General features: G+C 35.6%; 1 protein-coding gene across 4 annotated transcripts in view; it reads right to left on the reverse strand.

The window, feature by feature from the left end:
- Nucleotides 1–18974, reverse strand: part of CSMD1 (CUB and Sushi multiple domains 1) — a 1072055-nt gene that overhangs the window by 369981 nt on the left and 683100 nt on the right. For all 4 annotated transcript variants that reach the window (XM_086876027.1, XM_086876026.1, XM_086876028.1 and 1 more), the window contains exons 6-7: nt 14940–15052; nt 2662–2739 (exon numbers count right to left, since the gene is read on the reverse strand). In XM_086876027.1, coding sequence (XP_086732153.1) covers nt 2662–2739; nt 14940–15052 — 191 coding nt within the window. The remainder of the gene's footprint in view (nt 1–2661; nt 2740–14939; nt 15053–18974) is intronic.

Below are 18974 nucleotides of genomic sequence, written 5' to 3' on the forward strand. Positions count from 1 at the left end.
ATTTGTGGCAGCACAAGCACTTAGAGCCATGAAAACTGCCTGTCCCATGTGCTTTTTCCCAGTTTAGTCTTTCACACCTTTGCCAAGTGCAAGCTACGGATCCAGGGACCACAACCAAATTTTACTTCAATTTTACTTTCAATTTTATTTTTCCCATTTCCTTGCATAAATTAATGACAATTCAGCTGCATCTGGCTTACTGCTGAAGGGTAATGCCTAGTAAAACAGCCTGGAAAAAAAATGAACTTGTTCTGTTTTCTTCAGGTCTACCAAAGAAGAAAAAAAATGACCAAGACAAAACCAAATAAACCAAGCCACAAAACCTACCAACCAACTAAACAAACAAACAAAACCCTGAACCCTATGAAAACAAACAAACAAAAAAATTCCCCAAAACCAATCAAAAACCCTATAAAAAAAAAAAAAAAAGAACACCGAAAACACAAATCAAAACAAAAAAACAGGAAATCCCTCTCATTTCCCTGGAGAGTGATACAATAAATAATGAATTTTCTTTCCAATACAGAGACACCTTCCTCTGAAAACCATGCTTTGCCACCTGGCTCCTTATAAAGGATGGTGGATCTGAAAGAAAGCATCCAGGAATCCAGGCAGGTCCAGGAGGAGGACCGTGAGCTATGACTGTACATACATGAAATACTGAAATACCATTCTGCATTCCACAAGGAATTATCAGTAATGTTATTATCATTGGTAACACTGGTAACATTTTCTACATAAATCATAACAGACTGGTGCCACTGTGAAATGCTTTTTGCAGCTGCTTGCAGGTTCTGCTTGGGAGGAAGAGCTGTGGGAAAGCTACAGGTCCTTGGATACATAGGGTATGCTCTCACAGCACTTGTTTTTGATGATATTTGCATTCCATTTACCCCCCATAAGCCAAAAATCCAAAACTAAGCTTTCTGCTTTATAGAGAGAGTATATTAAAAAGATCTAGCATGCAAAAATGGTGAGAGGTGTTAGTATATAATGTATATTTTTCTAAAAAATTTGCTAATTGGCATCGAATTATAATATCCATTCTTATAATTTGTCTGGAGCCAAATCCCCAATTATCTTTTCTGTCTGCATAAGAATGGGCAAGATAAATAGTTTAATACTTAAAGCTTACATCAGAAAGAGCATCAAAATACATTTGAATCCAATTTTTTGTATTTTAATCTTACAACTTTTAAAAGCTTTATCTGTGAAAGTAATAATAGTTCACTTTTTAGAATTATGTTGAAAATTCAGACATGATGATAAAGTTTAACAAGTCAAAACACAAAGAAAAAAAAAGGTAATTTTCATTTGAAGTAAACAGCAGACTTCCTTAAAATAATTTCTTCCATAGCCTTTCTTCCACTTTCTGTGATTACATGTGGTGTTTGACAGCATCTGCTCTGAGTCCTTAAGCAGAGATCACACATCTCCCAGAAGTAACTTATAAATAATGAAATAATCACCCATTCAGATACAGACACCAAAAAGATGGATCAACTTTTTCTGCTACACCTTGTGCAAAAAGTTTCTTTCGAGTGCCACACCATCAATGTGAAATATTTAAAGCAGAAAATTGTCATGCCTGTTTTGTTCTAGTAAGCATACCAAAAACTCACTTTGCATTAAACAGTGCACAACAGAAACACAGAGAAAAAAACATATCCCCTAGACATCAGCTTTCAAGATACTCTTTCTCTGCACTTGCAGAATAGCACACAAGGCAAACACAGCACAGGTTTCACTTCACTGAGTTCACTGGTATTACACGAGGAAGTAATTTATCTGGATACATCTTAGCTATTACATTAACACTTTTAATGAGTTCTGTGTGAATGCTGGCCTAACCCCTGCCTTTTTTGGTGGTTTTATTTTTGTGGGTTTTTTGGGTTAAGTGTTTCTTCTTGATTCAAGACTGTCCTAATTAATGGAGAAAGAGCTCTCAGGATATTAGTCAGATTGCCAGTTCAGAGAAAGTGATGCTCAAAAACTAACAACCTCATAGTCCCATAGACAGCATTTTGATTTTAGCTTTACAATTTACACAGGGAAAAAGGTGTAAAGGGACCAAACAGATGCCATTCCAGAGTGCACTATGCATGCAATGAGAGGAAGCTGATGTTGTGTTCTCCATCTTCTTGAGAAGCTGGGAATTACACCAGTTCTTAACCCCTGCTGTACAAGACTGGAAACAGGCGGTCACCAGACATAGTGTGGCAAGATGAGGGAAGAATTTAGCTGTGATACTGAGTGAGGGGAAGAAAAAGATCACAAAGTATAAATTTAGCTACAAAAAATTCTCAGAAACTTTCACTGTCCCCTGTACTGAAATGATGAAGATGATATGGCACCGTTCTGCCTGGATTTCCTAACTTGCCATGTGTCTCTGAATTGTAAATTATCCAATATACAAAAATACTGTGATATATAAAATGCAGGGGGGTTTCTATATACCATATTTTTAAGATTTTACACCATCATATATTGCTTTTTACCCTCAGGAGAGTATTATCAGTGGAATTCTGATTCAGTGGCAATTGAAAGCATAATAACCATTTTATGACCACAGCATCCCAACATTGCTCTCTTTCATTTGTATATTTACAGGGTTTCCAGAAGATACATGCAGTCAATACAAATAAGGTATAAACCACTTACAGACAGAATTTTTGTGGTTGCTGTCTTTGCTGGGCAACATCTTGACTCCTCTTGATTTCAGTTCAATTGCTTTTTTTACTAAGAAGAAAAATAAACAAAGATAATTCATTATTAAACCTCATTAAAAGGACATATAATTGCAATATCAAGCAATACAAAGCTTTATAGGAAACCTACAGCAGATTGAAATAACTGCATCTTCTGTGATAATCCAAATAAATTTTTGATTTTATTTATTTTTACAAAAATACAACCATTTATCATGTTTCAGAAGATACCCTTTTTTAAGATATGAAATATATTTTATATTGTCAGGATTGGCAATATTTTGATTTCAAGTTTCTTAATATTAAAAGAAAAGAACAGCCTGTCCTAATTACAGATATGGATTTCCTGTGTTTACCATTCCATATAAGAAAATCTTAAACATTAAAAAAATTATTTCTCACATAAAACGTACAGAACAGTATCTACACATATTCGAGGACTAAAAGCTTTCAATGTGATATTCACACCTGCTTTCATTTGACTCACTTTTCATCAGGAGACATGTTTTTAGTTCTGTTTCCCAATGAGATTAACAGTGTGTTACATTATTTGGCTCACTTAAACCCTTTTGAATCTACAGGGCAATTTCAACTGAATTAGAAAGAAGAAAGAGAGTAAGAGCTCTCACAGGGGCAAAGTTTTGCGAGAAAGAACAGATGCACCACAGGTTTAATATCTTTTTTTCCCTGTTTAGTCAGCTGAATGACTGATAAACTCCCAGCCTATCCCTACTAAGTAGTTTGGGCACCAAAAGTGGGATCAGGAGCCAAGCAGGAAGAGACATAAGATGACAGCAGTGTGGCTATACATTAAAGAAGACACAGGGTAGAATTTTAATTGTAATGCTAAGAGAAAAGGATAGAATTATAGGACACCTTCACAGGATATTAATTAGTTCTGTGGGAACAAATTGAGCAAGGGAAATTAAAATAAGATGTAGAAAATAATTGTGTAACAAGCATGAGCAATTCAAAACTATTGCATCAAAAATAGCAATTGCAAAATAGTTGATCAGAATGTTAATGACAACATCAAGATGCATGCCAGTTAGCAAAAATTACAAAAACCTGTAATCCTTCCCTGATTCATATGAAATACTTTTTTCCTAGACCTTGCAGGGGCTAATAACCTCAAAATGCACTTATTTATCCAAGATACAAACAGAAACAAGAATTCAACTCAAAGATGTCTTATATGGCAGTAATTAGTACCTCACAGTACATAAATTAACACAAAAGGATGTAAGTTATACTTTTTGTCATTACATGGCATAAATTTTATAATTACTACAATATACACTGATCTGTATGCAAATATTTCTAAGAAGTGAAGTGGTAGAAAACAATTTGTCTTTAAATATTGCATGAAAGTCATGATTCCATTGTATTTGTTTCTATATTGCAACTTCAGAGTGAAGGCGGCTTTTCTTGACTACTGAAACTGAGCAAGTACTGCAGAAAGTACATTCAGTGCTATGTGCAAGTGCACTCATTCACATTTAAACACGGAAAACAGGTGTTCAGGTGAGGAGAGATGACTGAAACACAATTGTAGCTGAATAGTATGAAATAGTTATGATAGCAGTGTGGTGTTTTTTTCTAAGTCAGGAACTGTACATTATACAGAGACATCAATGCAGACAATAAGACTAATATACCCAAGGCCTTTTGGAAGGGCAAACTTCATGGATACGGTTTTATTTGGATTAGTTTCTAGACTTAGATATGAAAATCTCCATCTAGTGCCACCTTATGTTCAGTTTTTCAGGCTATGTAACAAGTCTGTTAAAATTATTCCATATTTAATGGGAAATGAGTAAAGCTCTTGCAGAGAATATTTGTGATACTGTCTGGGGTTGTGGTCCCTCCGCCTTTGAAATTCTCAATTTATTAATATCTGAGTTATGTAAAACATGTGAAGAGTTCTTTGAGGATTCAGAACCCAGATTGCTTACATGGATGAGTAATAAAAGTAATAAATTGAGATATTAAGCAATGGACAGAAAAAAAGAACTATACTCTCCTTCTTGTCTTTGTGCTGTGACACTATTTTAGATTAAAAATTACAATCATCACTCAAATTCCTTGTGACATTTCTCTCTTAAGGGCATTTATTATACATATTTGAAGTACACTTCTTGTGAATGAGAAAAAATTATACTCACCTACTTTATTTGAAATACAGAGATCACAAATTGAAACAAGAGGTTTTGACTTGATATATGAAGAACTTTTTGATTGTCATGTACTGAAAGGGTTTCTATCCTTGGATTTTTTCATATGTCAAGAAAAAGGCATTCTATATCTCACTGAAAGGACATTAGGGAGGGGATTCATGAAACTTAAGATCAGTCATCTAAATGCATGTTTTATGAAGAGAAATAGCTAACTCTAGGGGGTGATTCATCCCCTTCTAAGAAAGTCATAATGAATCCTCCTCTGGAGATGATGCTTTTTTCTCTCCGTAAAACATAACAGAACCATATAATACTTGCTGAAGCTAGATCCCTACATTGTAAACAGTAAACATTAGGTGGAACAAGCCTTTATGCCTTGAAAACTTTAACAGCCAAATGTAGTTATCTGGGAGACATATGGGTCCAAGAGATTAAATAGGATAGTTTGATATACAAAAAGCAAACTTTTGCCTCTTTTATGCTTGAGCAAATTTTCACATGTGCCCTATATAGTGGTTTTTTTTTGTGGTTTTAAAAGGTATTAAGCAAGCATAGTCTCTAAAATAAAAAGCGCTCAACATCTGAAAAAGAAACAGGGACTACTGCACACTGTGGATCAAGTGAACTGGTTCAACCCCTCTTGTAAGTAAAAAATGCTCTAAATTGGACATTTTATAACAATTTAAATCCCATTTGAGTACCTTTTCTGAGACACTTCTCTTTAACTTCCCCATTGCACCTTCATTAAAAAGGTTTTCCTGATTTCAAAGATGATTTTCCATTTAACAGCACAAAAAGAAGAATGGGTTTACATTAATAATGTCAGAAATGAACAACACTTTCCAACTTTTAAGAGATTAATTCTAAAATCTGCATAGCCTACTGCTGTCTTCACTTAAACATTCAGTTAAGCTTACTGAATTAGCTTGCTTCACCTTTTCTGTTTATCATAGCTTCAAGAGTCTTGTGGAGATGAGTTATTTATTTGGGGAGGAGGGCAGACAGCTGAGTCTGAAACCCACAACAATCTTATCAGCCTACTGGAAAGTACCAGTGATATTCCTTAAACTTTTGCTACAGCTAAAATAAACTCAGCCATGAAAGGAATATATACCTGGTTTTATCTGAATGGATAATGAAAGTATCCATTTCAGGTTGTAAATCTTCATTCAAATCTACTCTGATTTCCATGCAGCTCTTAGATTCTGATGCATTTGAACACGTGTAAAGAAAATTTTACCCCAAACTTTGGTGACTAACATGGTTTTCCCCAATTACCAAAACACATGAGTATCTTGCCGATTTTTCTTCCTGAGTGAAATAACCTCCAAGACCTCAAATACTGGCTACCATTCAAAGCTAAAATATTCTGACATCATCTGCTGGTACTTCCTCAAGCTGCTCTGCTGCTGCTCCGCTGAGTTCAGCTCTTGGCTGCCCTTTTACTGCAGGTTTTTTCTAAGTACAGATATTTGAAGGTGAAGAGGAACAGCATATTGCCCACTATCTGGTGATCACAAGAAGCACCTTTCCTGTCCAGTCTGAAGCTCTGTATCACTGTAAGAAATATATATAGATATATTTGAACAGTTTTCCAGTTTTGTTACAGCACAAGAAAACCCCCAATATTTTCAGTATTTTTACATACGATACAAATCTTTTACAAAGGTATTTGTAAATTATTGTATGTGTGTAAATAATGTATATTACTTACACCTTGCTTTAACTATTTTGCAGAGTTCGGTAAAAAACAGTGATATGTTTTCAAGAACATTCACAGGATTATTCTTGAAGGAGTTTAGCAAATTTATCTCAGTACAGCGCAAAATTTATCCATTTCCTTTTGCTTTAGTTTCAGTGTTCTGATTTTTTTCAATCTGAGTAATCCTGTTGTAAAACCAAGTATTTTCTTAATTAAGACTGAAGAGTCAACTCCAGTGCTCTGTTTGCTTTACCCCAGTGCCTAATCTTTCCAATTTCCAAATTATGAGAATACTGCCTTTTTTTTGGCCCTGGAATTAACAGGGAATAATTTGGATAATCTGGAACCTACACTTTCAAATTTAGTAGCATCAGTGTTCTCTGCAGATTATACTTGTGAATTAAACTTCTTTTCCTTATTACTCGAAGTCATGTGGGACCAGTAAACAGTTCATTTTTAGGTTTTCTTCTGCTTCACCATGGCCTGTTGTACTATAAATTCTTTCTGAAAATTCAGTATTTATGAGAATAAAAAAGAAAGCAATCATTCTCAATCTTACTATTTGCTTCAATTTATGAAGGGAATTCTATAATCATTTTGTTTATAAAACAAGATCCCACACTGAATAACCTGGGAGCATCCTAAGAAGCTTTTCCTCTCAGCTGCCCACTTGACTTTTCACAGAAGCATCACAGTCTTCCATAGAACCTCTAGGTTGAAGCAACTTATTGGAACAGTCCATCCCTTTTCTGTGTCTCTATTGCCTGCCTGAAGAATGAAACATCATCCCAGTGTTTCTCTCACTAACAGCTTTCCAAATCTTCCCTCCTAATCGGTATTACAACTCCAGAGAGCTTCACAGCAGGCACAAATGTTTCTACTATATGGCTACCTGTAAAAGCTGTAGGTTCATGATCAGATGGCTTCCTTGTTCCATCAATTCAGCAAAGTACTGCCTGTCACTATCAGACCTTCCACCTGCTCCCTGTGCTGGAAATCTCTGCATGCAGTACTAGTGAATAAATGGCACCAAGATAAATTGGTGTCACAACAGATTTTTACACAAATCTTTCTCATTCTATTTGTATAAGCTGACACAGGTTCTGAAGGTTTAAAAAGGAGCACAGCTATTTGTTTTCCATTAACCTTCTCTATGTCTCCTAGCTGGCCCCTTGCCCTGATGGACTGCCTTAGCTACTTTGTGCTTTCAATGTATGATATATCATAATAGAAGCAGTCCAGCAGGCATCAAATCTTCAATGTCTGCAGATATTCTCCATAGTTCTGGAAAATTGTATCAACACAAATTGCTCTATAAATACACACCATTGCAGAACACACTGGGTAGTAGTTTGTAGAAACTGTCTCTAAAAATAAATCATAAAATGAGAACTACTCAGTTCCTTCTTTGAGTGCCACTTCAACCATAGTCTTTTGAATAGTGCTGGCCAAACAGTGGCTGAAGTCTGAACTGCTTTTACTAAACTGGCATCTTCTTAGTGCTGATATCATGAGGCAGCTACATTTGAGCTTTTTTAGTGACATTTTACATTACATTTTAGAAAGAAGTATTACTGTGCCAGTACTGGTCTATATGTTTAACAGTGATTCTATTAACCACAGAAAAGAATAGTCAAGGAAGATGGTAGATTATCTTCTTGTTGATGTTTTCATATCAAGACTGGTTTACTCTCTTGATAAAATTTAACAAAATATACATTATTGTCTCAGTACCATTTAAAGGAAAATTTTATTCAGCATCACTTAAGAGGTAGAAAATAACAGATTTTTCTGGCTTTTATCAATTTCTTTTACTTTTTTTTTTTCTAATTTACTCTAAGTAACAATTCAAAAAGCAACCCCTGACTTAAAGTACTATGCATCAAGGAAACACTGCAAATTCTTTCACTTATTTGAGACATCATTTGTAGGATTTTAAAGAAAATGCAGAATGGACAGACAGGCACTTATGAGCAGACTTAGGGAATTATGAAAATTCATTGAAAGTACTAGCAATTGCAAGTTGATTTACATTATTTAACTTATGGTTTTCCATCAGTATACATTTATTTCAGCAGCCTCTATTATATTCATTGTTTGACTCCAGGATTATCTTTTAGTTAAATCCTGAATTTCTGAATGTATTTAAACTCAACAGACAGATAACTTGTGGTACATAATTATCAAAATATCTAATACCTTCTTGAACCTCTCTGAAAACTTGCCAGAAATAGAATACTTTATCTGAAATGCTCTGCAACAGAGGCCTGAGTTAGTGTGAAAGTAAATATAGCCATTAATCATGTTTTGTTTTGGAAGATTTCTTATTCTGTTCTATTTCTAGGAATTTTGAAATAAATATTTAACTTAAGCAGATCAGTATTAGCTGTATAGCTAAAGGTATTGTGGAGTTCTTTCCTCTTAAAAACAAAAAAAAAAATTAAAAAAAACTATTCTATTGTTCTGGCAATAAGCAAAAGCTTAACACACATACTGTATATGCTGTAAACATGCAACAAAGCAGGGGATTCTTTATAACACCTTTTAAGTCATTCTGTGTACATTAATAAGTTTTTTTTCTGGGAAGTGCTAAGTTTTCATCTCCTAGTTAGTCTGTCAATGATACTTCACCTCTGAGGAATTTATGCATTCATGAAGCACTGGCATAAGACAAATCATATGCTTTGCAACTCCCACTGAATATGCAAGGGGTTTTCATTTATTAGCACAGGTGAGGGTAGAGGAATTAAAGAAAAAAAAATAAATTCATAACTAAATGACTGTAAAACATCTTTCCTCTCATGGCAATGCCACCAAGGAACAAGGCAGAGCAAGAACCATATCCAATGATATCTATTGCTAGAGTTCATTTGCATGACACCAATGTTGCTGGTATGGCAGACATGAAGAGGACAAGGCAGAGAATGTCAATGCAATGTAATTTTTTCAGGTGGTTTTTGGGGCCATTCAACACGGTGCCTCCTTCTGACTAGAAATTCTGAAACTATGAAAAAAATTCCACAGCTAGACACACAGAAATTGGGACAAAAATATTTTTATTGGTGAAATCAATATCAAAATACAAAAACTCATATGTAAAGGACAAAGGATGTGTGGAGAGGAAAAAACAACAAATACCAAAATAAACCCTTCACTTTGTACCTAACTAATTTTTAAAATTTTTAATTTTTCTTTAAACTTCTACTCTAATCTGATGGAAGACGGGACAGTAAATATGATTCAAGAGGATATCCAAATGCCAATCATTTGGATTCACTTTTTACACTACAACATTTTATTTATAAATTCAGCTTGGCAAGTATTTTAAAATTGTATTTATGCATTTATGTATTATTGAAACATATATGCATTAAGAAGTGCAGTTCTAGAACAGTGTTAATTTTTTTTATACCAGTGAGCTGATTTTCTTGATCATGTTAAAAATGGGGTACTAAACATTGCTGAAAATGCAAGCTACAAAGATCTGAAAAAATTGCTCAACAAATAAATTAATTATGCATAGCTTCAATTCCAATTGGTAATTCCAATATTTTAATGAAATAAATTATAATAATTCTGTTTGCCTGATCAAAGATCAAACAAAGAAATGGAAATTAAATTGACTGCTTGTTAGTATTAGTTTTGGCTGACTGGAAAAGGCCAAGCTACAGCAATAATATAGCTATGGTAAAATGATAATAAACATGATGTTAATTTGATATGAGGGGAAAAAAGTAATTAAAGGATCTGTATGCTAACTATATAAAAAAGTCTGATAATCTGAGTTCTTACTAGGAAAAGAAAAAAGGTTTTTATCCCATTGTTGCTCAAAGAGGTTTGTTATGCCACATCCCATACTGACTTGCTTTTGAAAAGCCAGTGACGCTGCTAGATGTGCTAGGTTAGTGGGGGGGTTTAACAGCAGACAGAAATTAATCTCCAGATAAGCCACTCCCCTTCCCCTCACCCTTTTCAGTTAACAGGAGGATAAAGACAGAGACTATAATAACAAAAAGAAAAATTGAGATAACAAAAAGAAAAAAAAAAGCAATGGAATAAGGAAAACACAGTAACAGCAACAATATCAGTAACAAAAGCATAAAAAAGAGAAGGTGCTTTACAAACTACAGGAGTTCACCACCTTGCCTTAGCTCCATGTGGCTGCCAGGACAAAGACAGGATGGGGGACACTCCCCATAGGTCACATCCATGCAGCCCCTGGGACAAAGACAAGATGGTGGCCACTTCCTTTGGTTGATTCTCCCTGTCCCTAAGTCCAAGACAACAGAAAACAATGGTGGACAAAACTCTGAAAGCCAGATTGTCTGTGTCATGCCATGCTGCCAGTTCAGAAGCTGGGCTTGATTCCACATGGCTGTTACCAGCACTGGGGCTGGCTCTGCTGGGGTTTTGACTCCACAACACAGTGGTCACAGTGGTCACACTTTGGTCAGCACCATGTCTTGGAGACACAGTGGCTTTACCGTGTCTGCAAGCCATGCCCCAGAGAAACAGGATGGGGATGAGCAGCAGCAGCAGAGGACGATCCCGACAGAGCTGATCCCAACAACCTCCACAATGAAGAGGCAAAATGAGGTGCTTCTGGGGGAGAACTCAACCTTTTCTGGCCCCCCAAAACCACCCTGACCACATGGGTGCAGGGCCTTCACCCTCCACAGCCAGGACAGTGAGGCAATAAAAAGCTCACCCATGCACACACAGAGGAGCACAGGGACACAGTGGTGGATGGGTGAGACAAAAGGCACCTCACCCTGGCCTCTCCACATCCACCCTAGATTCATCACAAGTGCAGAAGGCAGAAAGTCCTGGGCAAGGGGGGGAACCAACACAGAGAACCAACCTCCACCCCAGCCTCCCTAGGGCCATCCCTGGTGAGACCCAGCCCCAAGGGCTGGAGCACAGCTCACTCTAGGAGCACTCCAGTCACTCCAGAGATCTCAGAGGTGCCCTGCTCAGGGATACAGAGATCACTGTGGAGTAAAACAAAACAGCATTTGGGTATTGTACAAGGCTAATTATGGAGTATTTAGGAAAGGAACCAGCATCAGGGAAAGGGATGGATTAAATTGGCTTGTAACAGATATGCAAAAATATAGGAATAAAATAATGGCAGGGGATGGTTGCATGTAAGCTGGTGATTATGCTTGTGTGCCCTGTATAGTAGCTCTACCTGCAGTGACTTTCAGGACTGAGGAGCTCCAGTCCATTTTAGTCTAATTCCCAGTGAAACCACAAGAGGTGTGTGAGATCAGAAAAAATAGATTAAAATAGATTTATATCAAAAATATAAATATATCAAAAGAATATTTGCGTATTGAGTTTGAGTGGCAGCTTTTTTGGGGGTAGTGGTGCTGCCAGAGCTTCTCTCATGTCTGATAGAACCAAAACCAGTTGGTTCCAAGACTGACCTGTCACTGGCCAAGGTTATCCATCAGCAATGGGATAACAAGAAGGAAAATGTCACTGTGCAGCATTACTAGCAGCCAGAGAAAGGAGTGAGAATATGTGAGGGTTGAGTCTGCTTTGCCCATGACAGTACCTGGAGAGTGATACTTTGTTGTTCTTATCTCAATACATTTTCTCTTACGCGTCCTGGTGAAGTGGAGGAGTGAGTGACTAATATGGTGGGCACCTGGCATCCAGCCAACATCAACCCACCACAGTCCTTGTGATGAAATCTGTAAATGGGCAAGCTACCCCTTTTTGCAGAATATCTTGTGATTTTTTTTTTTTTGTGACTAGCATTTACACCTGACAGCTACCATGAAAAATCTATATAAGGATTTAAGGATAAGGATTTTGTGTCTAAAACACAATAACTTACTATCTCATAAAGTATAAAGACTGCTTTAATTTAATATCTAAGGACTGCAATTAAAATTACTGACTTTTCTATTTCCCTGAAATAATGGACTATTGTTCTTGTGCAGCACAATTATACATCTTCACCACACACACAAATGAACCAAGCAAGCAGTCACAAAGAGACAGCACAGACTGAGAGAACTGTTCTTTCTAGCAAGCAGCAACAGGAGAAAGCAGTCTCAGTAACATTAGAAAGTAGAGTCCCAAATGCCCTGAGGACAGTTGGTCAAGATTTAGAATTTCTGGGAAATTAGAACAGTCACAAAGATTCCTTCAGTTTGGTCTGGTACTGGGGACTCATCTATTAATAAAGTGAGTGCTAAATTGCTGCATGAAAGCGTCTATATATTTATTTTACATGTTTCAAAGACAGGATAGCTCAATATATCAACACATTAATCACAACTACATGTGTGTATTCTGAAACACTCTGTTTAAACCATTGGGAATAGTTGCCCATAAGTAAAATATTTCTTGGAGGTCTCATAGTCATATAAACTACAATGTGGGATTTGCCCAGAGGACAAATACAAGAATTGTGTCTGGAGACAATCAGACATTGGAGGCATCCTTTCACTGCTAGGTTTTGTGCCTGAAAACAAGGTCATGTATGTCACAAGGCTTATTTTTTGTGACATTTCTTTTTTTTTGCTTGTTTCATGATCAGTTCAAATAATTATTTAACTTGAGAGAAGTATCTAAGATGGAAATCTATGTCAAGGCTGTTGAATTTTAACAGAAATAAGTTTCTGAAAATAAAAACATAAGGGATAACCTCAAAGAGCTGTCATATTTTAGCCTGGAGAAGAGAAGGCTATGGGTGAATTCTTATTGGTGTGCATTAATACCTGTTAGATGAGAGGGTGTAAGAAAGGAGGAGCCAGAGTCTTCATGACAATATCCATTGACAAGATGGAAGCAATAAACACAAATTGAAACTCAGAAAATCCCACTAACAAATAGGTGAAAACCTTTTTTACTCTGAGGGTAAACACTGGCATTGAATGCCCAGAGAGGCTGCAGAGTCTCTAATCTTGGAGGCATTCAAAACCCACCTGACACAGTCCTGGGCAGCTTGCTTTAGGTTACCCTTCCTTGAGAAGGACACTGGACTAGATAAACTCCAGAGGTCTCTTCCAATACTACCCAATATTATGCAGATCAAGAGAGACACATCTGAAATAATGATCTCCCCAGATATTTCACAAAAGTTTTAACTACTTGGTGAGTATTTGTCTAGTGATAAGATATATTGAGGAAGAACAAAAGCCATTTTCCAGTGTGTTACATCATCACAAACATTCCCCTTGTTATTCTGTGGATTCATAGTTTTCTGGTGCATGAGCAGGATGAATCACATTGTTTTTGTAGACCCCAATTAACAGGCTTAAGGCACAGTGTTAACATAAGCAGTGCATTTACATTCATAGTCCCCAGAAATGGTATTATATATGCATCCTTGATAAACTCTGGAAAAAAAATAAGTTATAAGTGCAAAGGATCACAATCTTATGCCGAGTTGGCAAAACGAAATTAAATTTCAGATTTTTTTATTTTCTGAAATATTCAAAACATTTTTAAAACTATAAGAACTATGTATATTAAATACTTTTGTTGGATGTGCATGTCATAGTCACCAGAAACATATAGACCTTGCAGTGTATTTGTCATTTTAAAAATGATAGAGGTCCCACAGTTTCAGGAAAAAAAACCAGAGATGTCTAAACTCCTAAAGGATTTGATGCTGTGGAGGGGGAGGGTAAAAGGGTTGAAACAGCTTATGTAAGTGCAGAATTTAAAAGCACAGATAAATTAAGAAGCTTTTATATTTTCAATATAACTATCATGTCTTTCATTTTGAGTAATGATTTATAAAGTACAAAAATCAATAATGAATCCATTCTAAAAAATTGCATTTTAAAAAGTATCTACATGAACATAAGCAGAAATGACAGCAACACTGACATCCTCTTGTCTTCTTTTGAAGTTGTATATGCATATATATACAGGAGCCTGAAATATAATTTGTACTATACTGTGGTTGAGTCAAATTTCCAAACCATGAATAAAAACTTCTGGATAAGAGTTAGATTTTGAATAATGAAGGAAGACAATATTTAGATGGGAGTCTGCCTTTTTGTGGAATTGACTTTCTGCAAGTTGCATTCCAGGCATGTTTTTAAATTAAGGATCAGACTGACAGCAAAAATATTATTATAAAAAAAGTGAGCAAATACATATTTAGAGCAAACTGCATTGTGAAGCACACATACTTTTTCTGAAAGTAAATCCCTAGAGATGTCTGATCATACACAGAAAGCAGATATTCAGTGTAAGAACAGTAGTAATATGAGCCAGCTTTTTACTGTGATTGTGATATTTAAACACAATTATCAAATTCCACCATCACTTTAGTGATGCTTAAAGGCAAAGGTTTTTTTAGGTGTGCTTTTATAGGTTTCCTACCTTGAAACTGAGCATTAAATCCCTTTCGTCGGTGATTGCTATCAGATGTAAAATGGAGTCGTAACCAGTTCTTACTGCTGATAACTGGAGAAGGTAAATTCATACCACTCAACCTGGAAAAAGAAAAAAGAATCTAAAATTAATGGGAAAAAAAAATCATGTGTACAAAAGAGAAAAACCCCTGAAACCTCAAAATATATTAGAACACAATGATCTGCTGTCATGTAATCTCAATGTATTACTAATCAAGTAACTATTATGTTGAGAGAAATATGAGGGGGCTTTTTTCTCATTACAGATATCAATTTTATGATTAAAACTTGTATTTCCAAACTATTTTTTCATGAATTAAAGAAGAAAAGCAGTCTTGTGAGAGAGTGTGCATGCACATGTCAAACCATTCCGCAAAAAATTATCCTATTCAGTTATGACAAGGTGTGATCATCTGACTCCCTATTGTGGTAGCTACCTCACAGGAAACCAAATCTCAAGTATTGAGAAGTGTTAAATAAGGGTTATGGACGCTATCTAATTTTAAATTTGGGTGGTAAATTATTGGTACACAATTATGGTGGTAAAACTGATCTTGTGTATATGAAGTCCAATCCACAATAAAAAAAGAAAAAAAAAAAATCTAAGCACACCTGAATGCAGGCTACCCAACTTGCATTAACTGTGGATATGAAGAAAGTGCACAAAGAATTTTTCTAATACAGGCAACAGGCCCTTGGACTAGTCTGGGTTATTCCACTGTCATTCATTACACTACACCATTCGTTAATGGAGTAGCTACCACAGAGAACCTAATACGATGAAAATTCATATCTTAGTTTACTAGATAGTAAGTTTTTTAACTTTTTTGTTTTGCTTGACAATGTTCCAGATTTCAAATTTTACCATTTTATATTTTTTTCCTGAATAACTATGGAGAAGTACACAAAATTAGTTTTCGCCTTTTCAAAAATGTTGATTACTTGAAACAAAAGTCAAGCTGATGAATATCAGAAATTCCCAGCTAAGATATCATCACGTGTGAGGGTAGATTTCCTAGTACTAGAATAAACACAGTACATATTGTTGGAGCTAAAAAATAATAAAACTGAAATGGGATATGGTCTCCCTCCAAAATTAATAAGTATAGTGAAATAGATGCCTTTTTTCACCACAGTATTAGATATCAGAATTTCATTAAATATTCCAGATTACTAGGAAACTCATCGTGTTAAGCAATAATGATTCTGGAGAAGTCTAGTTAGAAATATGGCTGAATCCCTTTTTCTTCTGAAGTAGAACAAGACCAAAATATTGAAATATAGACATTCTTAATGAATGTTTTCTATTCTATTTGAACCATGCAAACTACATCAGAGAAATTTTGTTTTTATTTATAATCTCATTTCCTTTATCTACCTGTTAACAACATAAGGGAAACCCAAATCCTACTTAAAAACAGATTTGACTGGAAAAAAAAAGGGTTGGTCTTTTACAAGATTTACAATGTTCATTTTAGACATGGCATTAAATAGTTCTTAAAGGTGTTGGTTAAAACACTGATACCTGTAAGTTTCTACATCTCATTCAGATGGACTTTTACACTTTATATATTCTTTCAGACACACTTCAGACCATTTTAGAGAACCTAAATATTTCTAACTACAAACTGGCCTTTTCTGTTTCAAATCTACTTAGAATTTGGGTGAACATATAGAAAGCACAGTGATATAACTAAAAGGAAAAAGCAAAACCATATCTGGAATACAGAATATATCTTTGCTAGTATCTCAGTTACTGGCAAAACATATGCTAAATCTAAATGTTTTGACTACACATAGGCTGTAGTTCATATCACTGAACTGAAAATTCATTTGTCCAAATACATAAAGTTACATTCTAGAAACGCTGTTTTAGGGCATTGTTTTCTTTTAAAAAAGATACATACAAGTAGTAACATTCTATCTAGTACATCCAGAGCTCTGAATTTCAAAGCTGGCAAAACTCTAGGCTGAAATATTAAATTATAATATGAATTGCATTGTACATTAATAAAAGATTAAATGAATATCATTATGAAAGTGTTATATTTCCCAGACACACAATGCACATGACATTTTCATGTCTATGTGAACTCCACAAGGCTCTAGACAGTCTCAAATCTCCCCATAATACTATGAAATAATATGAAAATGACACTGAGAGAGTATTTTACACAATCTATTTTAGCAGAGCTCTAATTTAGCTGCATGATTTCTTTCATATACTTAGCTCTAGATAGCAATATGTTCTTTAACAGCGATGCTGTTTGTGTTTTAGTTGAAGTAAGTGGGAAAGGATAAAAAATCTTAGTGGCTCTTGGAAGAAAGTTATAATCAGTGTATGGCACAGTGGTGGGTTTTTTTCTGTAAGGTTTTCAAAACCTCTTCACTAGAGTACACAAATTTAAAAAAACCCAAAAAATTCTGGGAGCATTAGCTGGGAATTCTGTGGCTGACATATGGACATCAGAAGTGATGCTCCTACACAAAGTTCTTCACTCTGTAGCATTCATCTTATGTATGTGGGACTTCCTATGGAAAAATTCATTTTCCAGTAATGGCAGATCCAAAATTTTGTGGATACAGAGTAAAATTCCTCTTTACATGTTAATTGATAATTTTCGTGGAATTTCTAAAGGATGGGCAACCAGAGCTTTGTATGGAAGAGAGAGGTGGACATGGTTACTGATGAAAGTGACAAATCATCACCTGAATTGATAGAGCCGTTAGATCTGTACCTCACACAGAAGCTGAGGTATTACATGAAAATGTGTTTTTTTTTCCTCCTTACTTACCACTAGGTGGTTTGCTTTGTTTTGGGTTTCTTTGGTTTTTTTTGTGTTTTTTTTTTTTTTGTTTGCTTTGGTTTTGGTTTTGTTTGTTTTTTTTAAAATAATGAAATAGGAGACAAATAACTTAATCACACAGTAAATATTAATATTAAACAAAAAATTTAGAAACATTATATGCATGAAAATAAAAAATAAAATAAAAAATAAAAATCAGTAGTGTCAAGGAGAGTTACATTCCAGTCCCACAAACTGGAATATTTTACATACAGCAAAAGAGACAATGTGGGGGAGGGGTCCCTAGAACACAGGTTTATTTGTTTTTTTGGTATGCAAAGTGCAAGTGCATGGCTGGTGGATGTGCTTACAATTTAGCTGCTCTAGTTCACCAACAGAGAGGCTGGACACCACTGCCCAGCAGATACTCAGGGTCACATTCTACACATGGAGTGATCCCTCCCACAAAGAACAATTTCCTCTGAGCTGTACCAGCAGAGAGGTGAATCACGTAACACAATTTGTGGCTAAGTGCCTGTGTGTGTGCTGGTGTTACCACGTGTGCTTCCTCTGACTCTGTAGCCTTCACTGTTACACATTACCTTTATATATTAGTTTCATATTTACAGAAAACTAGCAGTTTGGTTCTGTGGGCACAGTCCTCACCACAGTCATACTGTCCCAGTGCCTCACCACACTCATACTGGAGCTGTTCTGCCCGTGACTGATGTGTGCTCCCTTGATCTCTCATGGGATCAATGTAGGCAGCTGTGTAAACCACAGGGTCCCAACAGGCACTGAAATGTGATCTGAGGTGTTCAGGAAATACTGAATGCAGGCAGGACTTGTGCTGGTAGGTTGCTAAGAAACCAAAGATGCAACTAAGGTAAAGTTACCTTTATTTCAAGTGCACATACATAGTATTCATTCCTGTTGCATACAAAAAGAGGTAATTCTAGCTCAGATTAGGTGTTAAATCTAAAATCAGATGAAAGCTTGGAACTGCTTTGTATCAGACAAATTATTCAGATAAGATAAAGCTCCCCCCAATATTTCTTAATATCAAAGTTCTCCTTACAAGATTTCATGCTTTGATCTCTACTAAAGATTTCCCCAATGCTGTATAAAAAGAATATTGAAAGTTTCTCTGTTCCTTTAAGCTGAAAAAAATATTGTATGGGAAGTAATAGAAAAGAAATTAAAATTCTTCATTTATG

This window comes from Cyanistes caeruleus, chromosome 2, assembly GCF_971803275.1.
Source record: "Cyanistes caeruleus chromosome 2, bCyaCae1.hap1.1, whole genome shotgun sequence".
Classification (NCBI taxonomy): domain Eukaryota; kingdom Metazoa; phylum Chordata; class Aves; order Passeriformes; family Paridae; genus Cyanistes; species Cyanistes caeruleus.